At 44.0% G+C, this 22,237-nt stretch overlaps 1 protein-coding gene across 2 annotated transcripts in view; it reads left to right on the plus strand.

Annotated features, from left to right (window-relative positions):
- The window catches only part of LOC138497164 (ubiquitin thioesterase otulin-like), a 1,020,877-nt gene extending 1,003,234 nt beyond the window's left edge, over positions 1-17,643 (plus strand). For both annotated transcript variants that reach the window (XM_069620446.1, XM_069620447.1), the window contains exon 12: positions 14,802-17,643. In XM_069620446.1, the coding sequence (XP_069476547.1) occupies positions 14,802-14,999 (198 nt within the window). In that variant the 3' untranslated portion in view covers positions 15,000-17,643. The remainder of the gene's footprint in view (positions 1-14,801) is intronic.
- The last annotated feature ends 4,594 nt before the right edge of the window (positions 17,644-22,237 follow it).

A 22,237-nucleotide genomic window follows, 5' to 3' on the forward strand; every position in this document is an offset into this window, starting at 1 on the left:
TGATTGCCAAACTATGGAACTTGATTTCAAAGTAAATAAGAATGACTGAAGACCATCTAACTTTCAGAAAATGACTGACAATGTGGCTATTCAACTCACTGAGACAATTATAGCCACTATAGAGACACACCTCCACAAACCACCTGTTTTGGACCAAAGCAAACAAGGGACAATAGAAAATGAATAACCAACAACAAAACCACCTAGACCCCAGCGCCCAACAGAAACCAGCTAACCCCACCGTCCTCTTTTACACACCCTCACACATCTCACATACTACACATGCCCAAAGGGCCTGCAAAATTACACACCAAATGCGCACAAACAGCACACCCTTCGTTAAGCTACAAACCAAATAGTTACAACTCAGACACTGGACGCTACCCTTCCGGACACAATCCTAAGTGCACACAACAAAACCAAACCCAGAAAGCTCATGCGCCCAAATGCCAGTGTCTTCTGGTTCTGCAAGCACAACCTCTATCCCATCCCTCTTCCCTCACTAACCTAACCCACCCACTTTTCTTACAGAGCCACGTAAGCACCTGGAGACCATGCGAATGGCAGCGGTGTGCAGTAAAAATCATCATAACATAACATAGTAATTTGGCACTATTTTCAAAAATCATGGCGCATGCTTAAGATTAATACCAGTTTGTTCATATTGCTTAGCCTGCATGGGCCACCTAGCTTTGTAAGGTAGGTGGTGGAGCATGGTATTCCCTAGTGCACCATCTGCCTCTTGGAGAAACCTGAAGGCCAAAAGGAATATTTACAGAAAGTGGCCGTGGGGCTTACATTCATCTCAGATGGTTAGTCACAGTCAAATTATTAGAATCTCTTCACCAATTGCTCATAGAGCAATAGAGAACGGGAATTGGCATTGGCTACGTCAGACTTGTGCAATCTTATCACATGGTTATATCACGCTGTGGTAATAAATATGCAAATTTGTCACTTATCAGAACCTAGTCGAATGTTTCCCTGCTCCAATTCCAGAATGAAGGAAATAGCACCTTTCCTACATAATAGCAATCTCTGCTAATTTTGTTACCCACTGCATAGGTGCATTAAAAATGTGTGTCTTATTTTTGTGACATTGCTTAGCTTTACTACCTTACAAGAGTGCAACTTTGTACTATCAAATAACTATTGCACCTGGTTGGAAATCTGCTCCAACCTTTCAAACGCCAATTCTCAATTCAGAAAGCTCTTTCATTTATTTTTTATATTCATGGTTTGGTTCATAGCCTGACTGCTGTTCTTTTGAATACCTGATTGATTAGTCCAAAAATAATTCACGACCATTGAATTCTGGAAAACTCAGCATTTTATTAACAACTGCAGTGCCTAGAAGACCAGAATGGCAGGGTAACTTGAGTTAGTCTAAAGTTGAAGTCAGTCTGCCATTCTCATCTTTATTTCAATAATCTATTGGTTACCATTCTTCAGAGAATCCTTTTGACTAAGATACCCCAACAGATGCACCCTGAAAACATGCCCACATTTGTTGATAAATTCTGCAATGTTGAGGGATATGTGGATAAAAATAAAAAGAGCAATTGTGTGGTTTATCAATGTTAACATTGCTGAACCAAGTTAAGTGCTCGTCGCCTCATCGATCTACTGCTTGGGGTACCTTCCGAATCCAACCTCCCACACAGTTACACATGAACATAATCGGTAGATTTTTGAGCACACAGTTCTGCACAAACACTTACTCCTGTACGTGATTCCAATAGAAATACGGAATAATAGTGTGCTCTCATGCAGTTATTACACCAATCGGATCTGGGGCCTTTTTATAACAAAGATTTGATAAGAATGCAATATTTACATGGAGTATGGGAGCAGAAGGGTAGTATAGGATTTACTTAATGTGATTAACTCTGGTATGCAGCAGTAAAGCCCCACTGTCTTATAGTTCTTGCCTAGCAATGTACAAGAGACAGCAAGCTGGGAAATGAAAACTGAGTATCTGGTACTTCTGGCTGCCCGGAGCATTGTAATGACTTGGAATATATTTCAATTTCTAAATATATGGAAAATATTTCAGTTTCTGTTTTAGGTTCTTTTACAGATCAATGCCCCTGATCTAACACCCCGACCATGACAATTCCACCCAAAACCTGGGACAAGAAACAGGCTGTTAATTAATCTGAATAGTATTTAAAATAATATATCAAGAAATTAAAGGTGGTGCCCTAATTTTGAGTGTTGCATCATAGAGAAGCTTTGGGTTCAGATCTAACTTTTTTCCCTAGGGCTGATGTAATATAGCTTCTAGCTTGCACATAAAAAAACAAGAATGTTTGGTAGGGTTAATATGGTGACTTTGTCGGCAGGCTTTGGTTTAGAATAGAAACATTTGTTTTGGACCACATATTATTTTGTTGCATTAAAGGGTTACACAAGCATGAGAACCTATCATTGAAATAGAAATGGAATCGGCAAATTGCTTTTCTTTAGAAGACACTTAAGGCAGGATAATGTCTTTTCTGTGCAATGTTATTTGAAAAATGACATTGGTTACTTAAATGGGCATTAAGGAGAGAAACTTACCTTTCTATTCCACTTCAAGGGGTAGAAAACTCTATGCAGGATTTTTCAACTCTTGTTTTCAGAGGTCAAACAGTCTTTCAATCCCTGCAAATCTGCGAGTCGCGTTGTACACCATGGTCCACAAACATAGATATAAATTGCCCCTGTGAAAAAAGGGAATTCATGAATACTTGACTGTCAAAGAATTCTATGCCCTGCACAATTATAGATTCCATCCCTTATATTCAGTTAGAACGCCAATCGGCTCTTCTCCTGTTGGGACACGCCCTCTTCCTGAGCTCCCAAGAACTCTCTCAACCTTTGTGTTTGACTTTAAAAACGTAACAAACTCTAGCTATGCAGCATCATTTGATCCAGCAATTTTAGATTGAACAGTCTCTCTGATAGGTGCCCCTCTGATACTCACCCCTACTAGAATCCACTCTTCTTTGCTTTGATTGGCCCAGTGAATTTTTCCATTGCACAGGTTGACGTATTGCACGTCTCACATCATCTGTTCAAATTGGACTGAAACATGTCTTTCTATTATTTCTTCTATGGACCTGCACCTTTGATGAGGCATGTAAATATTCAAAATGCCTAGACATTTTTTAATTCAAGGACATCCTTCATGTTACTGTAGCTGTTAGTCTGAGAGTTAAACTATTTGAAATTATTAATATGCCACACATATTAATATAGCTTTTTTTATATGTGGGTGATAGGTTCAGCTTTGCTGAAGCAAAATATTGTTTCAATTTTCGAATCAAGAAAAGGGTTCTAAAGTTAGAGCCCATAATGTGTTTTCATTATTTGGTACATTTAAATGCACAAATGTACTTCATTTTCAAAACTGCCTTACATGTTTTGCTGGATTTTGTATTAACAGAAAATGTGTTGACAAAGGACTCACTTAATGGGTAGGTCGCAACTCGGTCAAGAATCCACCTGTAACCGCTTTAGAATGCCTACAATTCTCTTGTTATACCATTCTACTCCTTCCCCAGATGCTGGGCGGTTGTGGTGTGAAGTTTACTCTTGAAACCAAGAATTTCCCACTCCTTATTCATGACCTGACTGCTAAAGTCACTGCCTCAGTCATTCTCCATCCTTTAAGGAACACCAAAGTGAGTAAAGATGTGGTTGATTTAATGAAGTGGCAGCAGTCTCCGTCTTATAATTTGATGCTGGGAGACATTCAGTCCATTTGGTAAATAGGCAAGTAACCTTCAAGATATATTTATTTCCACCGGCAGAAGGAATCACTGGTCCAATGATGGTTTGCATTTAGGACCATGGTAATGTCATTCCTCTTTTTTCTAGAGGTTCTGGGTGAATGGGAGAACTTGACAGGAACTTAGCACTTAGCAGACACCACTTTAAATATATATTTATGGCTTGATCCATGTGTGACCTGTAAGCAAACCTCATGTAGGATTTCCATCTTTTTTTAAAATCCTGGATGAGTAGCTATTGTTGCATCATTGGCGTGATTTCACATTATGCTTTGGAATGAAGTAGGTTCTACCCCCTGATCGTAACCAGTTTGGGGCTTCCTAACCAACAGTCCATCTTGAGTCTTAAATATTTTCAGAAATGTCATCAGTACTCTCAGATCCATCTTTCCCTGGTAATTCTGTTCAGATTGTGGGAAAGCTTTCTGGATCACGTAGATATTAATATTGAAAAGATCTGCCAATTTTATTCTATACCATATTGAATGACTTTGACTATCTATATTTGATGCTATTTTTATCGTTATGGAAGTTCATTAATTGTTGTATTTTAAGGATGCTGTCAATGTTGTGATATGGGTTCACTCTTATGTAATGGTTCACTTTTAAAATGTGTATGTGTCCTGCTTTCTCTTTTTCGTGATGATTAATTCGCTGAATTGTAAAGCTTTTTTCTCTTTAAAAAAACTCATAAACAATATTAAACAAAAAATAGTTCTGCCAATGATTGATTTTCTTTTTGACCAGCAATTAAATCAAGATCTGGAGCATTTCTTCCACATGAACAGTGGAATGTTCACTTTGAGGAGTTTGTGATTTTGTATTTATTAATTTTTATATAGTGCGTTACGCCAAAGCGCTTTACATTAAATAACAGGAGTACATGAGAAGCAGTAGAATAAAATTCATGATTCAAATGAACAAGAACAGTATGAAGAACAATTTACCGAGTTTGATTAGGTAGCAACCTGAAGGGAGTAGAGAAGTGCAGTTAGGGGGAAGATTGAAGAAGATGAGATTTTAGGGAGGAGCGGAAGGAGGAGTAGGAGGAGATGGAATGGATGGGGAGAGGTAAGGAATACCAATGAAGTGGGGCGAGGAGCAGAACGGAACAGAAGCGAGAAGGAGCACAAGGAGGGGGGTCTGAGAGAAGGAAGAGGTCAGCAGAGCGGAGGGGGTCAGGGCGACAGTAGAACGAGAGGAGGGAGGAAAGGTAGGTAGGGGCACGATCATGAAGTGATTTAAAGACGAGACAAAAGGAATTAAGTTTAAGTTGAGAGTGGAAGGAGAGCCAGCCAAGTGAGGAGAGCGAAGAGGAGATGGAGTCGAAAGAAGAGAGGGAGCAAAGAGTGCAGATAGCAGAGTGATAGAGGGATTTGAGGGGTGCAAGATGAGAGACTGGGAGACCGAATAGGAGGGCTGAGCAGTAGAAGAGATGGGAGAAGATAAGGGAGGTAATTAGGAGTTTGGAGGCATGGAAGGTTAGAGAGGAACAGATTTTACGGATGTTATAAAGATGGAAGCAGCAGGCGGGGGAGGTGAGAGAGATATGGTGGTTAAAGGAAAGGTTGGAGTCAAAGTGGAAGCCAAGATTGCGGGTAGCGGCCGAGATAGGGAGATTAGTGGGGGGAAAGAGGATGGAAGGAGGGGGACAGGGGGAAGGAAGAGTGTTGGCAGGGAAGAATAGGATTTCAGTTTTGTCAGAGTTTAAAGTAAGAAAGTGGAAGGACATTCATAGTTTGAAAGCGGTAAGACAGGGGGAGATTTTAAGGTGAATGTCAGGGGTGAAGGAGGAGAAAGAGAGGAAGAGTTGGGTGTCATCAGCGTAAAAGTGATGAGAGATGTCGAAGGATGAGATGATTGGGGCAAGAATAGAGGTATAGCGTGAGAAGAGGAGGGGGCCAAGTACGGGGCCTTGTGGAACACCAAAATCAAGAGAGTGAGTAGGGGAGGAACGGCCGCCCCAGGAGACGGCGAAGGAGCGATTAAAGAGATAGGAGGAAAACCAATTATGAACAGAGCCTTTGAGACTAAATGATGATAGCGTGTTAAGGAGTAAAGGGTGATCGACGGTGTCAAAGGCAGCAAAGAGGTCAAGGAGATTGAGTCACTGCTGGTATTTGTACTCCCAGGAGGGGTACCAAATCAATGCATTCTCTTTGGGGAGATTTAGTCTTGGCTAATTGATTGGCTAAATGTAACGCTCACCTGACTCCCACGTAGGCGCTGGCCTGGTTCGCGCTGCTGTGACCTCTTCTAAGGTGATGCGCAGGGTTCGGAAGACGGACTGGACCGGGGCCCCAAATCTGGCTTGTCTGGCTCGCAGAAGTATCCTTCTGTAGGCGAAAATAGGGGATTAACTGTCTGCGGGGTAATGCAATCGGCCTCCCACTTTCCCCTCTCACCCTCCTCGAAACCCTTCTGTGATTCCTCCTAGCGTCTCACCTTAGGGTCTGGAAGGACGAGCTCTCCATCCTGCTTCTGATGCAGGGGCGCGTTGGTATCCAGTTACTTCACTGGATTTTCGGATTGGTGAGAACCAAACTTGCTTGGCTTCCAGGTAAGTTTTTTGATAAGAGGTTCCCCTTGTGTCCATGCATTAATGTACTAATGCTAGTGTCTTTTTCCCCATAGGGGCCGGGGTACGGAATGCCGGGTAACAGGCACCGACCCGAGATGAGAGGTGAAATCCTTGTAGAAATCAGGTAAGTCTTAATGAGCGTTTTTTGGTAATGTCTTTTCATTCGCTCATTAACGCTGATGTCTCTTTTTCCCCTTAGGGGCCGGGGTCCGGAAATGCCAGGATGCGGCGCGGAACCGAAATGGAGAGGGAATGAATCAACAGGTAAGTCTTCACATGGAGATTTAGCTTTCCTTATTCCCTTCTCTCTCTCACCTTTTGTTCTGGTCTTTTTCTCCCTAGGCGCTGGGGCGTGACTGCGAATCCGGATGATCGCTGCAGAACATGTAGGCGCCCTGTAAAGGTGAGTGGAATGCGGCGCTGCAGCGATCGACGCGATGAGCTTTTAAATAAAAGTCTTCCTTTTCAGGATTGTCGGCGAGATGTCTCCGGGATGCGGTTTTAGCAGGTAAGGACTTTTCCTTCTTCTGTTCTCTTCTTCTCTTCCTTTGCAGGTGATCCAGGATGCTGGCAGGCGTGGCAGAAGTCAGGATGCAGGAGCAGACACGGTGAGCGTCCAGCTGCTAGATGCAGAACAACGCGAAGCACGTGTGGCTGTTCGGGTGGGGTTTAAATAGCCTTGGAAGAAGTTCCAGGTATGTATCCTTCCTCCAATCAGGTATGTATCCTTCCCCGACCACGCCCGGATGGTAAATTAGTCCCACAGGTAAAGTAGTTCCTTTCAGGCCTCAAGGAGGCCGGGATCCTGCAGCATGGTCTGCATCAGGTAAGTGCACCCAAGCACTCCCATAATGAGCCGGCGCCTATGGCGCCAGGACTGATGTCTTTTATGAGCCTGGCGCCATAGGCGCCAGGACACTGTCCAAAGGGCACCTATATGGGGTTGCTGGGTCCTTCCTTGGGGACTGGATGTCCGCTTTCGGGGACGCAGGGCTTGAACCGGCTCCCCGGGAGCGGGCATCATGACAGCACTCCCCCCCCCCCCCAAGGCCCCTCCCAAGGTTGTTCCCTCCAGGGGTTTTGGTTTGTCTGGGAAGAGTCGGTGGAATTTCCTGACTAATCGAGGTGCATGCACATGGTCGCTGGGTTCCCACGACCTCTCCTGAGGACCGTAACCCTTCTAATCAATTAGGTAGAACAGTTTTGACCTAAACATTTTTGAGTCTAAAATGTTCTTCACTTCGAATTCGGGCTCCCCATCTATTAGAATAGGTTCTGGAGGTTTGAGTAGTCGGGTTCCGGGTACCACTGGTTTCAGAAGTGATACATGAAAAACAGGGTGAATTCGCATACTAGCTGGTAAATCAAGTTTAACAGCCACTGGGTTAATTATTGCCGTAATAGAATAAGGTCCCAGATATTTTGGGTTAAAAGTTAGAGGCCCTTTGAGTGGTAAATTTCTGGTAGCTAACCACACTTGATCCCCAATCTGATATGGAGGTGCTTCACTCCGATGTAGATCAGCATTCTCCTTGTATTTTCTCTTGGCTTGTTTTAAATGCGTAGTTGCCTCTTTGAAGGCTTGGGTAATTGTAGAATGCAGATGTTCTACTGCAGGCATTCCGAGGTTCTGAGGTGAGTCAAGGTTTGAGGTTCGAGGGTGATGCCCAAACAAAGTATAAAAAGGACTGTGGCCAGTTCCAGAGTGTACCAAATTATTATATGCATATTCGGCTATCCAAAGAATGTCTTTCCAGTTGCTTTCAGATTGCTGTAACATACACCCTAAGTACTGCTCAAGGGTCTGATTTATCCTCTCGGTCTGACCATCGGTCTGAGGGTGGTGACTGGTCGATAATCTTACGTCGATCTGCGCCATTTGACAACATTTGCGCCAGAAGTGGGAAATGAATTGGCTTCCCCGGTCAGAGATTAGTATAGATGGGAATCCATGTAGCCGAACAATATTTTCGAGGAATTCTTTGGCTAGGACAGAAGCTGAAGGTAAACCTTTCAAAGGAATAAAGTGGGCCATTTTGGAAAACAAATCCACAATTACCAGAATAGTATTGTACCCGAACAAGGAGGCAGGTCCGTAATAAAATCCATTGATAGGGTGTGCCAGGGTGCTGGCGGTATGTCTAGAGGTTGAAGGAGACCGGCTGGTCTTTTCTTTTGACTTTTATTTTGGGCGCAAATACCACAGGACATCACAAAAGATTTAACATCTTTTCGCCAAGAGGGCCACCAAAATTGTCGTTTCACCTTTTCCTCTGTCTTGGCAATGCCGGGGTGTCCCTCTATTAATGTATCATGATAACCGGAAATAACTAGTTCGTGTAATTCCTTATGTGGCAGGAATAAGCGTCCTTGGAAATAAGGTAAACCATTATCTATGGTAAAGTCTGATCCCTTTTGTATCCAACCCTGTAAGGTTGTGGGGTCCAGGAGTTGTTTCACTCTGGCTTGAATGTCTTCAAGCGTCTGTAACGAAGTCATGCCTAGAATCCTCTGTTCGGGAATTATTGGTACTGGTTCTGAGTTTGTATCAGATTCTCCCATTCCAATTCGGGATAAGGCGTCTGCTTTGCCATTCTTGCAGCCAGGTCGATAGGTAATCACAAAATCAAAATCAGCGAAAAACAAAGCCCATCGGAGCGTCCGTGATGACTGAGCCTTGGCTGTTTTCAAATACTGTAAATTCCGGTGATCAGTGATCACTGTGATGGTATGTCGAGCGCCAAGCAGATAATGCCGCCAGGCTTTAAAAGCGGACTTAATGGCTAACAGTTCTTTGTCCGTGATTGCATAATTAACCTCGGGTGCCGAGAATTTTCTGGACCAAAATGCTACGGGATGCAGTTGGTTGGTTTCGGGATCTCTTTGGGACAGGACAGCTCCCATGGCTAGGCTGGATGCGTCAGTCTCGACGACATAAGGGAGATCTGGACGCGGGTGTTTCAATATAGGTGCAGAGGTAAACTTAGCTTTTAAATCCTGAAAGGCCTGCTCGGCTTCTTCAGACCATTCAAAACGTTTATTTTTCCTCAAGAGTGCAGTAATGGGCTGTACCACGCGTGAAAATTCCGGGATAAACCTGCGATAGAAATTGGCAAAGCCGAGCATGCTTTGAACCCCTTTTACAGAGCTAGGTGATGGCCATTTGAGGATGGCATCCACTTTTCTTGAGTCCATTCGGACTCCTTTGGGTGTCAGGATGAAACCTAGAAACTCGACTTCTGTGGTATGGAAAACACATTTCTCCAATTTAGCAAATAGTTTGTGTTGGCGCAGTTTTTCAAGTACTGCCCTGACGTGTTTTCTGTGATCAGATTCCGAAGAGGAGTACACCAGAATGTCATCGATATATACGACAACACAAACATCGATGAGTTCCCGAAGGACATCATTCATGAAGTATTGGAAGGCAGCCGGCGCGTTACACAATCCGAAAGGCATCACCTGGTACTCGAATAATCTGTATTTAGTACGGAAGGCAGTTTTCCATTCGTCGCCTTCTTTAACTCGTACCAGATGATAAGCCCCGCGGAGATCTAACTTGGTGTATATGCAAGCGTCCTTCACCTGGTCAAGGAGTTCAGGGATCAGAGGCAGAGGATAACGGTTTTTAACCGTTATCTGGTTCAATTCATGGTAATCGATACAAGTTCTAAGGTCCCCTTCTTTTTTGGGCACGAAGAACAAAGCTGAGGATGCTGGGGACTTTGAAGGGCGAATAAAACCATTAGCTAGGTATTGATCCAAATATTGTCTCAAATGCAGCTTCTCAGGTTCGGTAAGGGCATAAATCCTGCTAGAAGGGGGTTGTGCACCGGGCACCAGATCGATTTGGCAATCGTACGATCTGTGAGGAGGTAACGTGTTGGCCTGTTCCTTTTGGAAGACGTCCTGAAAGCCTTGGTATTCCAGAGGTAGTTGCATGGAGGCAGAGGTTACAGATGCTAGATTAATCTTCAGGTGTTCTCGGTAGCAGGTCTGTGTACAATCCAGGAAGGTTATTCTCTTAGCTCGCCAATCAATTCGAGGATTATGTGTCTCTAACCAAGGGATTCCAAGAATAACCTGAAACTGTGGAGCCTTGATTACATCAAACACAACACCCTCCCGATGGCCGTCGGGACCAATAAGAGTCACCTCAGTAGTGGAATGTGTTACCGGTCCAGAGGCAATTTCAGTTCCATCGACTGTGGTGATGACATCTTTGCTGGTTTTAGGACGGAGAGGGAGGTTAATCCTAGAGACCAATTCACGATCCACATAGTTTCCAATAGCCCCACTATCGATGTAGGCCTTTATTGCATGCAACCGCTTAGGCTGTTCTGGATCTACGAGAACCATTGGCACAATGAAATGCGAGGTCTGAGAGTTAGTTTTCAAGCTCGGCAAGCGGACCCCTACACTTGTCGGGCGGAGTCGTTTCCCGAAACAGAGTCTTCATGGTTTTTATCAGCGGCTCCTACCGCCTTTCGGGGCGGTTTTGCCGGGCAATCTCGTAGAAAGTGTCCAGAATTCCCACAATAAAGACATCATTTTAACTGCCGCCTCCTTTCACGTTCCTTTTGAGTTAAGGGTCCTTTAACCCCTCCAATTTGCATAGGCTCAGAGACATCAACTCCCTTGGGATTAGCATGGGTCTTGCCCAACACCCGGGTCTCAAACCTGGACCGATCTGCTTTTCTTTTTTGAAGTCTGTGATCCAATTGGACCACTAAGTCTATATACTCTGTGCATTCTTGGGGCGGATTTACAACTTGCGCCAAGACATCTTTAAGTTCTCCGTGTAGGCCTCGATAAAACAACGTGACTCTTTTATCCTCTGGCCATCCCGTTTCCACAATTAGTCTATTAAAGGTTGCAATATAGGATAGGAGGTCCTGATTGCCCTGTCGCAGGGATAGATGTTCGTCATCCAGAGCCTGCCCCTGAGAGTGTCGAGCAAATAACCTTTCCATGCTTACTTGAAACCTTTGAAAATCACGGAGAATCGGGTCATCTTGAGTAACCAGTGGAACTGACCAATCGGCAGCACAGCTGCTGAGATATGATAATACAAAGGCTACCTTGGTCTGATCATTAGGGAAGGCCCCAGGTCTGCATAGGAAGTGCAAACGACACTGATTCATGAATACGGCGAATCGTTTGGGGTCCCCAGCAAAGCGTTCGGGTGGGACCAGCGGCATGTTTCCAGGTAGATTAATCTGCACAGGGTTACTGGAAACCACAGGAGCGGGGTTCCCTCCGGAACCGGGTAGAGGAGTTTGCCCAGCTTGACAATGCAAAAGCTGTCTGGCCAGGTCATCAGTTCTTTCCTTTGATATTATTAATTCCCTCCTGAGGGCATTAGTCTCTTGACGAGCGGCATGTACTTCGGCCCGTAATTCCCCCAGTAATTGGGCCAACTGATCAGTCTCAGAACTTTCCATAGCGCCTGTGTGGGAATTTGTAGGAAGGCTTCGCGTTCTGTAACGCTCACCTGACTCCCACGGAGGCGCTGGCCTGGTTCGCGCTGCTGTGACCTCTTCTAAGGTGATGCGCAGGGTTCGGAAGACGGACTGGACCGGGCCCCCAAATCTGGCTTGTCTGGCTCGCAGAAGTATCCTTCTGTAGGCGAAAATAGGGGATTAACTGTCTGCGGGGTTATGCAATCGGCCTCCCACTTTCCCCTCTCACCCTCCTCGAAACCCTTCTGTGATTCCTCGTAGCGTCTCACCTTAGGGTCTGGAAGGACGAGCTCTCCATCCTGCTTCTGATGCAGGGGCGCGTTGGTATCCAGTTACTTCACTGGATTTTCGGATTGGTGAGAACCAAACTTGCTTGGCTTCCAGGTAAGTTTTTTGATAAGAGGTTCCCCTTGTGTCCATGCATTAATGTACTAATGCTAGTGTCTTTTTCCCCATCGGGGCCGGGGTACGGAATGCCGGGGAACAGGCACCGACCCGAGATGAGAGGTGAAATCCTTGTAGAAATCAGGTAAGTCTTAATGAGCGTTTTTTGGTAATGTCTTTTCATTCGCTCATTAACGCTGATGTCTCTTTTTCCCCTTAGGGACCGGGGTCCGGAAATGCCAGGATGCGGCGCGGACCCGAAATGGAGAGGGAATGAATCAACAGGTAAGTCATAACATGGAGATTTAGCTTTCCTTATTCCCTTCTCTCTCTCACCGTTTGTTCTGGTCTTTTTCTCCCTAGGCGCTGGGGCGTGACTGCGAATCCGGATGATCGCTGCTGAACATGGAGGCGCCCTGTAAAGGTGAGTGGAATGTGGCGCTGCAGCGATCGACGCGATGAGCTTTTAAATAAAAGTCTTCCTTTTCAGGATTGTCGGCGAGATGTCTCTGGGATGCGGTTTTAGCAGGTAAGGACTTTTCCTTCTTCTGTTCTCTTCTTCTCTTCCTTTGCAGGTGATCCAGGATGCTGGCAGGCATGGCAGAAGTCAGGATGCAGGAGCAGACACAGTGAGCGTCCAGCTGCTAGATGCAGAACAACGCGAAGCACGAGTGGCTGTTCGGGTGGGGTTTAAATAGCCTTGGAAGAAGTTCCAGGTATGTATCCTTCCCCGACCACGCCCGGATGGTAAATTAGTCCCACAGGTAAAGTAGTTCCTTTCAGGCCTCAAGGAGGCCGGGATCCTGCAGCATGGTCTGCATCAGGTAAGTGCACCCAAGCACTCCTATAATGAGCCTGGCGCCTATGGCGCCAGGACTGATGTCTTTTATGAGCCTGGCGCCATAGGCGCCAGGACACTGTCCAAAGGGCCCCTATATGGGGTTGCTGGGTCCTTCCTTGGGGACTGGATGTCCGCTTTCGGGGACGCAGGGCTTGAACCGGCTCCCCGGGAGCGGGCATCATGACACTTATTCATTTGCTGTTTTGTCAGGATCCTGTTGTTTCGTTTTAATTTCTTCCAGTAAATTAGGACATTTGATGTCACTAAATTATCTATTATTGGATTAACTTTCCATCATTTAAGGGTTTTGTCTTGGCAAAGAGGATACCATGGCTTTTCAATTGATCAGGCGTTCAACAAATCCATTTCAGACATAATCTAAATCAATAAGTATTACTAGTTTGTGAAGTTGATGATACATGCCAGTAAGCTTAGTTTGCTATATGGCCATCAGTTCTGTCACCTCAATACTCCAATTTTATGACTGGCTGAGGGTTCAGGATGTCATTCACTCAACCATTTACGGCCGCAGCAACACATTTCTTCTCGTTATTTCCGGTAATCTCGTAGGATCATCAATCTACATAAGCTTTGGGCAGGCCCTGACAGGTGTTCACCTCATTCAACTTGTGAGAAGCTTAGATATGCCTCCATATTGTCAATTTACCTATCTTAAACTTCCAAACCGCTATCCTCGATAGTCATGTAGGTTTGTTAATCCTTGAGCCATGGGGCAATATTTTATTTGGCCACAACGGATTTCTACAGGATTGCCTTGCATAGAAAGAATCCAACAAAGTAATCCTTTAATTAGAGCATCCCATCTATAATTCCATATATCATATTGCCACTTAGAGAAAGGAAGAAAGGTTAAGCAGTTGCTTGTTGGTGATGGGTATTAGTGCAAAGCTTACTTCCTCTTGTGAACTCGGGTGACAGGTATTCCCATCCCTGCTGATGCTGTGAAGCACTTGCCAGGAATTTGTAGTCTGATGTATTCACAGTACAGAAGCTACAACATTGAGTAAGAAACTGCGTTTTTGCGAGCCAGCCTGAACTTCAGCTTCATTTTGTCACATTGGCCCTCATTACGACCCTGGCGGAAAGGGGTTTACGCCGGCGTAAACCATGGCGCCCCTTTCCGCCTGAGTACGAGTTCCCTCAGCGCCATGGCGGATTTAACACCTGCTTTTAGCAGGTGTTAAAATCCATGGCGCTAAGGGACCTCGTTGTTAATTACGCCACCGTAATTTACGGTGGCGTAATTAACGCCTTCCCCACTCCCATTATGCCCTATGGGGCAAAAATGGGAATGGGGAAGGGTAAATGGTGATTGGGGACTTACCGCCCCGCCAAGGTCGGAATGGGGCGGTAAGTCCGCCAACCACCATGGCGGAGTTGGCAGCTTAGCGCCATGGACCATGGTGCCAATTGCACCATGGATCTCCGCCAAGGTCCTAATGAGGGCCATTGTCTCGATAAATCGTTATTAGGTAGGGACAGGACCTTCATATTTCTTCTTTCTGACTTTAGCTGGGTACTTTGTTTTCCAGAAGACCATTTTCTCACCTTCATGCAACTTAATTAAACATGCCCTAGGCGATTGCGTCTATCAGTGTTAATAAGGGAGAATATTTTTTGCCATAATCCAAGGAATGTTTAACCATTAACTTTTATTTAATTTAAAAAAAAAAAAATACATCCTGCATGTCCGTAAGAGGCATTGTAAAATAAACTATTGTTCTTTTTATCCCTAGGTGGAAATGTTTCTTCTTGGACACGCAGTGCAGCATACGATCAAAGTGTATCGACTTTACAAACACGAAACAGATGAATTTATAACACGTTACCCCAACGACCAAGAAGATTGGCCTGTGGTGTCCCTTATAACGGAGGACGATAGGCATTATAATGTGCCAACCAGACTCCGTGTGACTCACGACTTGGAATCCTGAATTTCTAATGAAGTCATATTGCAACCCAACATGCCTAATTGTAAATGTACGCGCCCTTCATTATGTTTCTGTTTATCTGATATAATCTAATTTAACAGTTGATAACAAGTGGAGCACTGGAATTGTGACGGCTTAATTTCATAGAATAGGTTTGAATCATCAGATTCTCATAATTGTTGTGGTGTTGCTTCACTCCCAAAGAGTGTACAACTTGCCAGTGTCAAATAAAGGAAGCAATTGTCCAAATAAAAAAGTGGGGGAGAATTTTGTTTTTTCTTCCAGTTTTGAAAGCTCATGAAGTTAAAAAAAGTTTGGATTGTGACTAGGAACAGTTTCGTCTTTATATATTATTTTGGGGATTGTGAAAGTTGTACCTGCTCAAAGTCTGGTAAATACTGTGAGAAACCGTGGGGGTGGACGAGCAAGGGAGGATCACCTTCGTAGGGGAACCCAAAGTTGTGCTTGGGAAAAGAACTAAGGGGAGATGCTGTATTTTACCAGGTGAAGAGGGTGAAGTCCAGGAAGCATATCTACCCCATTTCCTCTCAATGAAACTCCCTTATCCAAAGCCAACAAACCATCAGTCTATAGTAAACTCTTTAAGAACTCAGACTCCAGTGCAATGAGAAACTACACCTCCCAGAATCGCTGTCTTTGTTACATACCAGAATACTTCCGATTATTCTCTTTCCTGTCCCTCGGATTACCATTAACTGCATTCCCAACCTGCTCAGATAAAACACTACCGTTCCCACAAACCACCTTTTTTATATTATGATAATCCCGATCATTCACGTTTGCTTCACGTACCCTATCCATCGCATCCTTCCAAGTTAACTAATCAACCCCAGTCTTTTAATACCTTTTCTCCATCTTATCGTGTAGGATATTCAAATACTCTAACCCCCCCCTTGTTTCAACCCAAAAACGCTGACATACCACAGAAGACAACGGATTAAGTACGAACCTGTTTACCTGACCTGTCCTAACCTAACGGCCAGGCAAAGTCAGGCAATTGACCCAAATCTCACACACCTGACGGCCCTTTCCCTTCCTCACAGGGATAAAAGGTAGAACAGACGAGCATGAGACGAGCAAGGCAGACCGCACGACCTGAGAGCTCCCTCACCATGGCACTTCAAGAGGAGGAGAAAGATGGTGCTGCCCGAGAGGGTGACATGGAGGGAGACGACCTTGCCCTTTCCGACCAGGCCTGTGAAGCCTCCGCAGAGGGAATTATAAGTCTGCGAACAATAGCCAGCGTATGTTGCAGCAGATGTCTACGGTACATGAGACACTTCTGCGCTGATAACTACGCCGAGGAGAGACGCAGGTCTCTATGGTACCAACCTTGACTCGAAGGAGAAGAAAGCAAGTGGTTCATCACAGCCGGTGAATCGAGGGAAGAGCCGATAACAAACCAGACTGTGTTGAACGAAAAATAGCCAACAGCTAATTTGAACATTTGAGAAGCTTAAAAATACAATTGACAAGGGAGGGGGAAAACCAGCAACAGAGGAATCTGGCACCACGTGGGTGCCCAGGCAAGAAACTCTGGTCAATCCTATGTTTATTGAAACTGCAAATACCAGAACGCCTTGGGAAGGCTGTAAAGGAACGGTAAAAGTGGTCATACAGGGGTCTTGCAAAATCCTCTGTACATTAGACAGACTTTGACCGACAGGCGATTAAGGCATGGTGAAATGAGTGTATGAACAGAGTGTTACAAAAGTTGGCAAGAATGAACCCTGCAAACGGATGCTGATGAAAAGGGGCGAAGCCTGAAGTCCTTATGAACAGTGTGTTGACAGGAGTGAACCCGGCAGAGGGTTGTCCACAGTGAACAATTTTGTAAAAGTAAGAAGAGCCATAGTGAACCCGGAAGAGGGAGGCTGACATCTGAAAGGGGTCTGAGCCCAAAAAAGGGAGACCCAGGCGTGAATCCTGAATTGTTTAAAAAAGACATTAAGATTCGTGAATACAATAAGTATTGGAAGACCAGGGGAAGTGAACTTCCCCCTGTGTCATTTGGGTCCGAGCCCAGCAGTGGGAGAGCCAGGGGTGGAAAGTTATCACCCAAAGTTCATTGAAAAAAAGGAGCTGGCTATTTGCTTTATTGAATACGATTCGTGAGGGGTCTATGCCCAGAAGAGTGTGACCAGTGGTGAAGCTATCACCCAACGTATATATGGAACATAAGTTTTTGTTTGTTTGTTGAAGACATCAGGCCCTCGAAGGCAAGAGACTTTTGTTAAGAGACTTAACCATCCAAGAACCAGATAGCTGGTACAAGAACTGTCGGCTCATGCTGGGAAAGCTCGAGCGTGCACTGTGCTCAGAAGTCCCACCTTATCCTGTGTTCAAAGCGTGGGGAAGGGAGACCGCTGGCTAAAGCCTATCCATCCTGACTTATGATTTGAGAACACTTCTTTCTTTATTGAAAATCCTATCCCTCACTCTATGTAATTAGATGTAAGGATTTGGCAATATTTTTTTTTTTTAGTCTAGGCCCTTTTATTTGATACAACGCCACTAGGACTGCCTTATTTTTCATTTGATGGTCGACACTTGCTCCCAGCTTAGATTTAGCTTAGGCATTTTTCCACCTTGCATTCATTTTTCAATAAACATCCTTGAACTGTGATCACTTGTGTCTGTCTTTACTGTTGCCACCATGAGTTCCTTACAATACCTGTAAACGGGTGAGACACTGTGATTTCTTTCTAAGGTTTATGGTGTGCGATCATGTTTCTAAAGTGGATTCTGTATTTATTCAAGGCCTGAACTTTTCTTTGTTTTGTAAGATATAGTTACCAAGTTGACATTTTCTGACCAAACTGTTAGCCTTTAAAGATTGACTCGTCACTGGTGTGATCTTCCTTGAAGGGATATTGGCTGCTTCTACTTTCCACCGATTTCAGAGATTTACTATATACTACTATGTAGTGTTTTACTATAAACACTATGTAAATGTAAAATCAAATGAAATGTGTATCACTGGTGCATGTTTGGGTCAGACAAATGGAATATTTGTAAAATCAGACATTTTCAGTGTCATTGCCAAGGGAGGGAATGACTTACCTTCGTGTTGTATTAAGTGCATGTTTTGGCTTGTATGGAGTAGGCCCTCAAATTCATTTGTAGGTCTTACTGACCTCTGTTTATGAATTACTTCCTCTGTTTATGAATTACTTTATGATTGCAACTTATCAGAGCTACGCATAATTTAGAAATTAGTACAACTCTAAAGGGAAGCATGGTTTCCAAGAAAGCCAAGTGATTTGATACAGAGATATAGAGGCAAATAATTGGATTCAGTCAGATGTGTTTTTTCTGACCAATTAGGTATCTCTTTAAATGCCCCATTTTGTGAAAATAAATAATAGGACGTTGCTGTAGGCAAAAGAAATCCAAAAAGTAACTGATGAAATATTTAAAGCTTCATGCGGGAAGAACAAATGAGTGCACATTCGAGTGGAAGATTGGTGCATAAAGAAGTAACAATGAAAAGGTTCAAGAAAAATTGCTGGGGGCATCATAAATTAATATCAAGTCAACCGTTTTTTTGTTTAAATCGACAGCAGATTCGAAAGTGTCCAAAAAAGAATCAGTTTACATTATTTTCGTCTATCTTCTTACCCATGAACTTCCTTTCTGCTGTCATTTTCTACATTGGCTTCAAGAACACAAGAGACATTAATACAATGCTGTTGCTGGAATCGTTTTAAAAGCACAGGGCCAAGCAAATTCATTTTACTAGGATGTGTTGGGGGCATACACAAGGTATTCAAGAGTATCATTTCAACCTTTTCTCCCAGTAATTGTATGCCTAATTTAGTAGATTAATTGCAGAATGTGTGTTCCAATGTCTGTATTTTGGATAGCACAATTATTGTATAACAGCAAATTATAGCTTTTAGGTACCGTAGATAGACTTTGTTAACTCTGAAGTTTATGTGTTATCGACTTTGGAAGGGCTAAAATATAAGTGGGTGTTAGGCAAAGTTTGAATGCAGTACGCGAAAGGGAACACTACAAACAACTACGACTACAGGTATAGGCAACCCAACCTTTGGTATAAGCTTGTACTACACAGTTTTGGTAGCGCGTTGAGAAGCCAGGCTTATCTCAAGAGGGGAAATGTGAGCTGTAGTGGAGTTACACAACGATTTACAGTTACAGGTATTCAAATAAACTCTTACACTCAAGGTTTCTTGCATAAACAATTATTAATTTATTTATCAATCAGTTATAAAGCCTTCTTCAGAAGGGAGCAATAGAATAGTAACACACAAATATACTTCAATACTGTACACTTTGAGTTTTCTGAATCAGACAAGACCCTTTTGGGATGGCCCACAGACACAACCTGTGACTTCAGTAACAAGGGTGCTGGGGACGTTAATATCTTACTGTTGGCATTCAAAATACTTTTTAAAAGTTGGTAAAAGGCAAAGGTTATTAGAACACAAGAGACCACAAATATTCTTAAGCAGTGCAGATACTTTTAGAGTTCACTAGAAGAGTCATTCAGTTCAATAGGCTAAGCCAAAGTCAATGGACAAAGTCTTGGATAGGATAAAGCACTTCTGGTAAGTCTGTGGAAAAGTCTTTGCACAAGTTACAAATGCAGGGCCACAAGCTGATTAGCTTTTGAGTTGTGGAAGTTACAAGCACTTCTACAGTAAGATGTAAGTTCTCTTAGACTTCTTTTACAGTACCTTGGTAAAGAAGAAAAGATGCAGCTGATGACTTTTGTTCCTGTGCATTTCTGTAGATCTCAATGTTCCTGGGCCTCAGTCGTGGGGACAAGAGGGAGGATGTCGGGGGACTCCTGCAATGCACTGGGACTGCCAAAAACCCGCAACCGGCAAACTTCACTTTCAGTGGCTGTTTCGCGTTTCAGCTACCGCAAATAGCATCAACGCGGTTTCTGGCTGCCAAGGTGGACTGTCCTTGCTTCTGGGGTCCTGCACTCTACTTAGGGGGCTTAGGCTTGGTCAGTCCTGCTTCGTGGGTGTCTGCAGGATCTTCGAAAAGTTTTAGGCCAGCTTAAAAGTAACGCACACAATCTGGTGTCCCTCTTCCTGGCTATACGGTTTCCTGCAGCAACTCTGAGAAAATGCAACCAGCTCTGAGATGGGTGTCCAGGTGGCTTACTTTGGAGTTGATTGGTCCCACCAACTCAAAGGGAGAAGTCCTTGCAGGGGCTTCCCTGTCGATGCAAACTTGGTGTTTTGGCACTGTAGCAGGGCTTCACCGGGCAACCCAAGGGTCCAGGAATTGCAGCAGTCCTCTTCAAGCTCTTCTTTGGTTCCTTCGTCCAGTGGTCAACTCTGCCTTCCAAGCCAAAAGACTCGCCTTTTATTCAGTTCTCTCCCATTCATTCCAGCCTAGCTGTCATTCATCCAGCAGGGTTGCAGTGCTTGCCGGACAGTCAGCCAGCTAATCACCACAGAGTGCCTTTGGGTCAGGGAGTTTTGGGCACCTGCCTCACTTCCTGGCTACCCCAGACACTCTGGATCCAGAGCGGGTTTCACTCCTGAAGCCCGCCAAAGGCGAAATTAACAAAGAGACCAAACCTGGTTTGGCACACAGAGAAACTCTCTAGAAGGACCTTTCCACAAAGACATGTCGAAAAAAGAAGACCGGGACCATTGTGTAAAAGATGGCTCTGTGCCATTTTGAAAAAGATGGCTCCCGCGGTTAGCGTTACCGGAGCTGAGAACGAGCTGCGAACAGCCGCAGTAAATGCAAGCCATGGTTGTTCGGAACGAAACCACTGCCACCAGCTGTTCTGTGAGGAAAGGGTAACATAAAAATGTTACAGGAGCATTTAGACACGGGATACTAAGTAACCCCTCCAGCACTCTGTTGTAAAATAGGGTGTGCTGGGTCTAGCAAGTAAGTCAATTTCACTTTACTGCTCTGGGAAACTAGTTTATCGCAGAGAAGGTATTGAAACCTTCTAAAATCTAAATCTAAAAGACTTCCCTAAATCTAAAAGACTTCCCTGCGCCACTGCACTGAAGGTGCTGTGTGACACAATTGTAAAAGATGATGCCTATGTAGTTTGTCAGACTCCAGTACCAAAAGAAGCAAACACAGAAAACAAATAGAATTAAAAGTACAAAGTCCCAAAGTTCTGCAAAAGAGCTGGGGGGGGAGGGGTCTCATAGGTAGAGAGGAATTAGCACATTTTTGAGAATTCTCCCTAACAGTGGGCAGTCATATTTCTAACCACTCAACTATCTTACCATCATAGCGTTTAGGCATGCTAATACCAACCCGATGATCAGATATTCCTCTACAAGACTGAAGAACCGCTGCAACCAATAGAGTAGCATTCTGTCATGGTGTGGTTCAGGGGAGAAATGACCCATAGTATTATTGCCCTTTATCCTGTCTCTGTCCTTGACAGCAATAGCTTTAGGTTTGCCTTCATTCCATTGTTGATTCCTTTTTGGCTCTCAGTACTATATATCTCAACCACTCTCTCACACAAGGTATTTGAATGGCCAGTATGTGAAATTACAAAAGAATCAATTCAAAAGGTGCATGTAATTCTTGTGTTTTTTTTATAGCGGGGGAGTAGCAGCTGAGTGGCAATTATGTATTTCTTTTATAATTAACTGAAGAGTAGCAGTCTGCATCCCTTTACATTGAACACATACAGTGATAACATAGAGCTGGTAAAAGAATTTGCAGCTCTATACACGTAACATCATTCTCAACTAATACTGAGGTGTTTAATTTTAGCGGAGAATCTTGGACCGTGAACTGGAGGTGAGGCCAAGCCAGTGAAAGAGGAGTTGCAGAATCCAGCAACAGGTTGGATGAGAGATATATGAACTAGAGTGGCTCTGTTTGTCTGGTAATGGCGAGAGAAGGCAGAAATAGACTGGGTTCGATTGTACTTAAGAGAAGTATCCCGTTGAAATCTTTGTGATTGGTTTTCAGGTTCTTAAATTAGGAGTGGTTCTGAACATGTTTTTGCAGATGAATATGGAGTATTGTTAAATAAATCGTGTTTGTGTATCAGTGTTTTTGAACTGAGTTTTTTCTAGTTTTCATATTAACAGATTACATATGGTCAGCCCTACAGATGAAACATGCACCAAATCGCAGAACTACATTATGAACTGTGACTGCTCTAAAGCGTGAACCCAAAAAACAAAGCTCGACCTCCGTGGGGAAAAATGTATGCTACAGACGAAGAATGCCATAAAATCAATCAG

This window comes from Ambystoma mexicanum, chromosome 5q, assembly GCF_040938575.1.
Source record: "Ambystoma mexicanum isolate Mex_15411 chromosome 5q, UKY_AmexF1_1, whole genome shotgun sequence".
NCBI lineage: Eukaryota > Metazoa > Chordata > Amphibia > Caudata > Ambystomatidae > Ambystoma > Ambystoma mexicanum.